The 9,209-nt window shown below is 38.8% G+C and overlaps 1 protein-coding gene across 1 annotated transcript in view; it reads right to left on the bottom strand.

Annotated features, from left to right (window-relative positions):
* Positions 1-4,604: 4,604 nt before the first annotated feature.
* Positions 4,605-9,209, bottom strand: part of WARS2 (tryptophanyl tRNA synthetase 2, mitochondrial) — a 65,913-nt gene continuing 61,308 nt past the window's right edge. The window contains exons 5-6 of the mRNA XM_008569920.1: positions 7,256-7,374; positions 4,605-5,550 (exon numbers count right to left, since the gene is read on the bottom strand). Coding sequence (XP_008568142.1) covers positions 5,102-5,550; positions 7,256-7,374 — 568 coding nt within the window. The 3' untranslated portion in view covers positions 4,605-5,101. The remainder of the gene's footprint in view (positions 5,551-7,255; positions 7,375-9,209) is intronic.

A 9,209-nucleotide genomic window follows, 5' to 3' on the forward strand; every position in this document is an offset into this window, starting at 1 on the left:
GCTGAGAATATCATGGGACACACAGAGAGGATCACAAGTACTAAGAGAAGATTCTAGACTAGATGATGAAGGGCAAACCACTCCTTTGGGCTTACTAGTTAAGGGGCATCTCTGGATTCCTAATTAGAATAAATTAGAGACTAATAATTAATGTGTGACTTTCAGCAAGTTGCTGAATCAGTTTTCTTACTTGAAAAAGTGGTTCTAATACCTATCTTATAGGGCTGATATAAATATTAAATGAGATATCAAACACAGACACACTTACAAAGTGCCCAGCATATAGCAAATACATAAGACATGCTAGCTATTATTATTTAAATTTTGTTTGGGAAACTATATAGACTGTCATTCTCAACTAATCCTTTTATTATCTTCATGAGTACTCCAGTTGAAGAACCCTCCAGGAAGAGTCCTGCACCGTATGTATTTGACCTATTATAAGCAAAATCAGTAAGCTGAATGGCTTAAAGTAGCAGTGTCCATAATCAATGAGAACACACACAGAGAGTCCTCATGTTAAAGGGACAGAGACCAAGAACTGTCACATGCCACAATCATTCCTTTTAAGTAATAACACAGGCACACAGCACTTGACAGAGTGAGCTGGAAGAAAACAGAGGCTACATTTGAAAGCAACCTAAGACTGGGCAATGTGAAAAATCAAAGAACTTTTGGGGAATAATTATAAGAGCATTGAAGCAAGAAGGAGAGGGGAGGAGGAAAGGAGGTACGTAGGGAGATATGAGGGCTGAGAATATCATGGGACACACAGAGAGGATCACAAGTACTAAGAGAAGATTCTAGACTAGATGATGAAGGGCAAACCACTCCTTTGGGCTTACTAGTTAAGGGGCATCTCTGGATTCCTAATTAGAATAAACTAGAGACTAATAATTAATGTGTGACTTTCAGCAAGTTGCTGAATCAGTTTTCTTACTTGAAAAAGTGGTTCTAATAGTTCCTATCTTATAGGGCTGATATAAATATTAAATGAGATATCAAACACAGACACACTCACAAAGTGCCAGCATATAGCAAATACATAAGACATGCTAGCTATTATTATTTAAATTTTGTTTGGGAAACTATATAGTCTGTCATTCTCAACTAATCCTTTTATTATCTTCATGAGTACTCCAGTTGAAGAACCCTCCAGGAAGAGTCCTGCACCATATGTATTTGACCTATTATAAGCAAAATCAGTAAGCTGAATGGCTTAAAGTAGCAGTGTCCAATAGACAGTTCTGTGATGATGGAAATATTCTCCATCTGCACTGTCCAGTACAATAGCCACTAGCCACAAGAAGCTATTGCGCCCTTGAAAGTGCTGCTAAGGAAGCACGTTTATTATTTACTTAATTTTAATTAATGGAAATTTAAATGGATACATGTCATATTGAACGTTGTTGCCTTAGGTCATATTACCCCCATACACACCAGGAGACATTGTGCAGGGGTCCACTGTGGCCTAGTTGGGCATGGAAATTTAAATGGATACATGTCATATTGAACGTTGTTGCCTTATGTCATATTACCCCCATACACACCAGGAGACATTGTGCAGGGGTCCACTGTGGCCTAGTTGGGCTCTGGATCAGATTACCTGGGCTTGAATCCTGACTCTACCCCTTAGAAGTGGAACTGGGTTGGGTAAGGAACTCAACCTCTTATGCCTCAGTTTCAACCTTACCAATATGAGGGTGATAATAGTATCTACTTTATTGGCTTATGAGGATTAAATGAAAGGATTCATTTAAAGCAATGGTTCTCAGAGTTTAGCACACATCAGAATCACCTGGAAGACCATTAAGACACAGATTGCTGGGTTCATCCTCCAAGTTTTTGATTCAATAGGTCTAAGGTAGAGCCAGAGAATTTGCATTTCTAATGGGTTCCCAGATGATGCTCACGTTGCTGGTCTGGGGACTACGCTTGGAAAAACACTTTTATAAGATATTTAGACAGTGTCTGATACATAGTGAGAAGTCACTAGTGTTAGTTATTTTTTTATGATAAGTATCTTTATGATTTGCATCAGGTTTCTGAAAAAAAAAAGCATGCCTTATTAGAAATCTCTAGCCCAGTTTCTGACATTATTTTGATAGGTGTTTATGAGGCACCTACAAGGGCCAAACCCCCACTGAGCTCTGAATGACCAGTTATCAAGGTGGGTTTGAAGCAGGGCTTGCCGGTAGGTGGAGCTATAGAGCACCAAGCTCCCCGACCACTATGACTACCATCTGAAATATTTTTCACCATTTCAACTCCCCATAAAACTAACAGAAAATAACAATTAAAATCACCTTTTATGGTAAACTTCAGTTAGATTTCTCTCTGATTCTTCATCTCTATTAAAACGATTGTGCTGTAAATGATAAGTGGAAAGGATGTGAAAATAGATCTAGGATCTAGCCTTGGCTCTTTTATCAACCACCTAAGATCATTGGACGTGATGGTTAATTTTATGTGTCAACTTGGGTTACCCAAACAGCTGATAAAACATTATTTTTGGATGTGTCTATTAGGGTGTTTCTGGAAGAGATTGGCCCTTGAGTCAGTAGACTAAAAAGATCTGCCCTCATCCACGTGAGCAGGCATCATCCGATTCAGTGAGGGCCTGCCCAAATAGAGCAAAAAGGTGGAGGAAGGGCAAATGAGCTACCGGTTCTCGGGTCTTCAGACTCCAGGACTTACACCAGTGGCGCTCCAAGTTCTCAGGCCTTTGGAGTTGGACTGAATTATATCACCGACTTTCCTGGGTCTTCACCTTGCAGGCAGCATATCAGCCTCCATAATTATGTGAGCTAATTCCCCTAATAAGTCCCCTCCTATACATCTCTCTATATATACTATTGGTCCTGTTTCTCTGGAGAAACTGACTGATATACTGGAAAAGTCTCTTAATCATTATGGGCTGATTTTGGACTTGAGCACTAGGGTCACTTTCAAAGAATAACAACAGAATGCATACAAGTCCAATCTCACCTGTGCATAGACTTTGCTCCTTGCAAGTTATCACAAGTTATCTAGTTTTTCTCTTATGAGATTCTTTCCATAGTGCCTTTAGTTCTTTGGAGGAAAAATGTTGCAAGGGGGTAAAAACTACACAGACAAAGAAACAATTGGTTATATAGATCCATCTTTAATTTTGTCATCTTCCAGTACTCATAACAGAGTTCAATTGAAAGGAGAAAAAACAAAAACAAAAAAAATCTTGGAAGAAATATGCCCCAAAGGCTCTAGGACTATAGGTATCCCATTCCAAGAAAAAAATCCAAAAGGCAGAACGTTTCTTTTCCCATGAGCAAGGGTAGCTCCAAGCATCCTTAAAAGGTTCTTTTAATTTGGATTCTGGTGTGCAGTGTTTTGTGGTTTTGTAAATCTACATCTTTTCTAACACAAGGACCACTCTATTTCCTTCTCTTAAGAAACACGAGTAAAAATTCTTTGCCCAACATATGATTTGTGTATGATAAATGGTGACCACAGTACTAATTGGCAAAAAAAAATACAAATAATTTCTGTTACAAAGTTAATCTTGCTAACAGGTCTTGGTGTGTAAGTCAGTATTATCATTCTCACCTTCAGGTGTGGGGAATAGAAGTGCAGAGAAGCTAGGTTTTAGTGTGAATTGTTATTACTCAGACTGAAGTAGAAACAATACAAGAAGCTTGTACTCATTGGAACATCTGATTTGTCTGGCCTCACCACTATTGTAGTCTGGCAAAATATACTTTGAAGTGTTTGCAAAAAGCAGAAGAGAGAACTTGGGACCTACCTTGGAGATTTTGAAGGGAAAATGTGACCAAGGTTGTCTGAATCCAGATTTAAAGCAGGCAGCTATTGGCTGAATTAGTGATATTAACAAAATCAGTAGTATAGTTCTTGTACTTCCAATTCTCACCTTCAAAGTCCAGAGTGCTAACCATTACACCATTGGGCCGACAGTTCAATTCTCACCTTCAAAATCGGAATGTTTGGAGTCTGGAAAATGCTGCCTGCTGAATCCAGATTTAAAGCAGGCAGCTATTAGCTGAATTAGTGATATTAACAAAATCAGTAGTATAGTTCTTGTACTTCCAATTCTCACCTTCAAAGTCCAGAGTGCTAACCATTACACCATGGGGCCGACAGTTCAATTCTCACCTTCAAAATCGGAATGTTTGGAGTCTGGAAAATGCTGCCTTCATCAGGGTTTTGTGCTGATGAAAAAGCACCTCTCTTAGGAATAAGGAGTAAAGGTTTTACTCTTGGATTTGCTTCTCACTTACTGAGTGATATCGTACAAGTTAATTGTATTCTCTGAGCTTCATTTTCCTCATGTGTAAAATGGCAATTCCTCTCCTAAATATTTCACAGAAGGTTGATGAGACTAAACTGAGATGAATGAAGGAAATACTTATCAAGAACATAATTCAGGGACTTGGGCTTTTGTACAATAAATAAATAAAGTCAAAATAATACAACCTTTTCAGAAGATGATGTCTCATCATTCTGAATTAAAAAACGAACAAATATTTGTTGGAACAGTCAGTGTAGTATCTTGAGAAACAAGTCAAGCAGCTTAAATACATTAAGGCAGGCACCATTTCAATGACAAATGAACTGTACCAATTAATTTATTTTTATGAGATTGGAATACAAATCAGATCAAACGGCATCCCCAAAATTGTCTAACACCGGTATGTATTGCTTTTTAAAAGGATGGAGATAAATAAACTGAATATCTGTTTTAGTAAGTCGTCTTGAGAGAGGCACAAATGATACCCCATTTTCCAAATTATTGCTCACCTCAATTACATTTGTGTAAATGAATTCAGTCCAAGGAATTGGGGATCAGACAGCTACACCTTCTTTAATTTTATTTTATTTTTATTTATTCTTTTTTTGGTCACAGTATTTTGTTGATGGGATTTGGAACATTGCTCCATTTGAGAGCTACAAAGCATTACTCATCAAATGAAGTCAATAGTCAGCTATACCAAACTAAATATCCCCAAACTATAATTTTTTTTGCTGTAAGGAAAGCTGCCTTTATCAAAATGCACAGAATGCAAGATCCATGTACAAAAACCTTTTTCTGATTAGTAAAAACTTCCTATAGAAACCCCACCAATTTCTTTACCTCCTGGCACACAGGGTATGCTAATTCTTTGGCTTTTGCTGACCCAACTTGCAAAACCTTCTCTAAATGTTCCTTATCCATCTGAAGTCTTTCAATTTCACTCTTAATTGGTGCAAATTTCTCAATCACAGCATCCGCCACCACCAGTTTGTAGCGAGCAGTGTCGACGCCCCTGCTGCCCCGGACCACTTCCTCCACCGACAGTCCAGTCACTGCGGCGTGGATTGCAACCATGTTGGACACGCCCCCTCGGCCGGCAGGGTCGTAGGTGACCTCAGAGGTGAAGTCCGTCACGGCCTTGCGGAATTTCTGCACTATCACCTCTGGGCTATCTGTTATTCGGACGGTGGCCAGTTTGTCAGGGTCTGATTTCGACATTTTGACAGAAGGATCACGGAGGGATTTCACCTTCTTCATTGATGCTAGGTGAAAACACCAACACATTCATTCCAAAAACAAAAACAAACAAAATCACAAGGAATGTCACCATCTAGATCTTAGAAATGCAAAAAATACTAAATGATTATTTTTATCTGGTTATACAAATAGCAAATATTGTGAAAAATTGAAGCAATTTATATAAACATGAAAATAAAGGTCATCTGAAATATGTGATAATACTGTTATATTTTGCTGATATTTTTCAGGCATCTTTTAAAGCATATATCCACATAAAAATGTATAATCTTACACAAATGAAATTATATCTTCATATTGTTTTTGCTGTGTGCACCTTTTTAAAAAATGTTGTTTATTTCTTTCCTCTTCCTCTCTCTTTTCTCTATGCTCTTCCCTACCAGTTAATCACCCCCTGCCCACAACCACTGCCCTTCCTGTCCCCAACCAGTGTTTTCTGTAGCAATCCTTCCATTTCTTTACCCAGGATTATAAAAAAGTATATACCAACACACACACACACACACACACACAGAAGTGACTTGTTTATTGCTCGGAAAGAATCAAGATGTTAAGCTGTGCTTCAAAAACCCGTGTTATTAATAATTGCCTATTTTAGAAGTGACTTGTTTATTGCTCAGAAAGAATCAAGATGTTAAGCTGTGCTTCAAAAACCCGTGTTATTAATAATTGCCTATTTTATGCTATTATAGAAGCATAAAAAATTGAGATAGAGAAAATGATAAGCCAAAACATTAAAAGCATTACTTATTGCTAAAAGAAAGTTTGACTTCAATGCATGGGGTGTCATGAATTCATTTGTGTAAACTCTTTGAACAATTTAGAATTTAGAACTGCCTTATGTTTCTAAATGAATACGAGGCACATGTTATACTACTTTACAATGCTGTCAGCTTAATAAAGATGGACAGTCCTCAGAGATTTTCAGCAATCTCTGCCCCTGCTACAAGTTTACATTGCTACCAAAATGCTGATAGAGATTTACAACTTCTTTCCTCTTGAAGATTTCAGACTAGCATAGCTTCGAAGGCCAAAGTTGATGTTTCAGTTTTAGTAGATGTATTATACACTCCATCTTCATTGTTCATTTAAGAAGACATAGTGTGAAGATTATCAATTTCCTCTTGTTTTATCTAGATTATGATTCAGCAGTTCTCACTCTTATGACTTTTTCTTCTTGCAAACATTCAGGAAGGCAAGGCACACTGGCTTTGGAATCAGAAAAGCTCAGTATTGGGCCCAGCTCTGCCACTAGCAAAGTTAGCCTTGCCAAGCTTTAATGTCCTCATCTATAACATAGGGAAAGATATCTGCCTTACCAAGTAGGATCTGTTATTATATATGAGGGTACTTCAAAAAGTTCATGGGAAGATTTGTATTACCTTTCAATTCTATTTTCCACAAACTTTTTGAAGTACCTTCATATATTTATATACTTTGCAAATCATATAATACTTTATAAGTGAAAAATTATTTTTAGTTTTCAGTCTCTCCTATACTTTTCAAACATTTTTAGTTATCTTTTTCAATAATCCAACATGGTCTACTAGTCCTACATTATAGAAATTAATGAAGATTCTAGTTACAAATCCCAAAGCCTGTCCATAAGAAAGCCAAATTTAGTCCTAAGAAAGTTCTAAGCCTCCATCTATTATCCAATCACCTCTTCAAAATACGCCCTGATTTAACAATCAGATGTTTGTTACTTACTTAGAATGGACTCAGGCACTGGAAAGAACTCCCCATACTTCTTGTTGAAACTTTGTGCTAGATCCCGAACTAGTTCCATGTGCTGGACTTGATCCTCCCCAACAGGAACGTGTGTGGACCTTTAATAAAAGACAGAAAAACTCAACAAGCCTTCTTCTTAGCTATTGCAAGCAGCTGCATTTCCTGTGCCTATTTCACTGTTGGTGTTCAACAAATGTTCACCAACAGAGTGAATGTTGAGACCCAGGTCTTTATCTATGTATCAGACAAATGCCAAAGAGATATTTGTCTCCTCTAGTTCTGTTTCTCCCATAGCAGAGGAATACAGCCATCAACACCAGCATGACAGGGTCTTGCTGTGAGGAAGGAATGAGGTCTTAAATAGCATATGCTCTGAGCATAATCATATTTAAAAACCTCTCCTGGTTCCCTCACCCAGTCAGTACATATTATCTCAGCCTTGATCAGATGCTTTTTACCTCAGAGCTGTGGCTCACACTTGAAAGACACCCCACCCCATCTTTTTAAATCAAAAGATGGCAGAAAGCTCTTCAGGCAAGAGTTTTTCATCCTAATCACACAGGGAGTAATTCAAGATCTTTTGGGAATATGCTCCTTCATTTGCAAGTAAATTATAACCATGGGACAATAATTATGCTACAGAGAACTTAAATGAACAAAATCTGTGAGTACAATGTAGACAGATCTCAAAAACAATGTGGAATGAGAAAAACAAGTTGCAGAAAACATGACCTTTATGAAAGTACATATGAAAATACTACATATTGTTTACAGATGTATATATCTATAGTAATAAGTATAAAAACACACTGGAAGCTCCTCCCCAAATTCTTAGCTGCTTCTCAAGGAGGGAAGGAAATGGGTCTGAGGAAAGGAACAAAGGAGATCTAAATTTTATCTGTACTTTTTAATTTTATTACAAAATGAAGATGTGAAATAAAAAAAAAGTCAGAATGCAGGGATTCTATTTATAATGATTTCAATCCCATATGTAAGGTTTGTATTGTTAGAAATTTTATTACAAAATGAAGATGTGAAATAAAAAAAAATCAGAATGCAGGGATTCTATTTATAATGATTTCAATCCCATATGTAAGGTTTGTATTGTTAGATCATGATGACATATATCAAGTAAGGGAGATTTTACCATTATAGAGAAGTCTCCCCCAACACCCCAACCAGCCCAGTGATGACCACAAAGCCACCGCAGGAAGCAACCCAGACTCTCCTGAGCCAGGACAGTGGAGGGCCTCAGACCTCTGCCATGCCCCCCCAACACCTGCAACCAGCCCAGAGATTACCACTGGGCCGCTGCAGGAAGTGTCCCAGGCTCTCCTGAGCCAGAGCAGTGGGGGACCAAGGGCCTCAGCAATGCCCCTCTGACACCCGCAGCCAGCCCAGCGATGACCACCAAGCTGCCACAGGAAGTGCCCCAGGCTCTCCCAAGGTTGGGCCGTGGGGAGTCAAGGGCCTTGGCCACACCTCCTCAATGCCTACAATGACCAGCCCAGCCACGACCACTGAGCAGCTGTAAGAAGCACCCCAGGCTCCTTAGCTGGGGCAGTGTGGAGCAAGGCTTCAGCCACACCTCCCTGACATCTGCACCCAGACCAGCAATGACCAAGCCACCACTGGAAGCCCCCTGGTCTCTGCTGCAGGAATGAGGGGGGTGCCACAGGTCTCAACCCCACTCCTCCTCCTTCCCCCTCCCTTTTTCTTTCCCCTTTCCCTTCTCCCGCTCCCCCGCAACTGCTCTGCAGCATCACAAAATGTAAAAAAATAATATCAATAAATAAATAAACTTTATATAAAAAAGAGAGAAGTCTTGATGGGGAAAACTTTATACTGAAGTGCTATTGTGGGAGACAGGTGATTTTTAAGAATTTAGCGCTTGGATGAGGAGTTCATATCTGATAATACAGGTAACAAAGTA

This window comes from Galeopterus variegatus, unplaced genomic scaffold (assembly GCF_000696425.1).
Source record: "Galeopterus variegatus unplaced genomic scaffold, G_variegatus-3.0.2 Scaffold544, whole genome shotgun sequence".
Classification (NCBI taxonomy): Eukaryota; Metazoa; Chordata; class Mammalia; order Dermoptera; family Cynocephalidae; genus Galeopterus; species Galeopterus variegatus.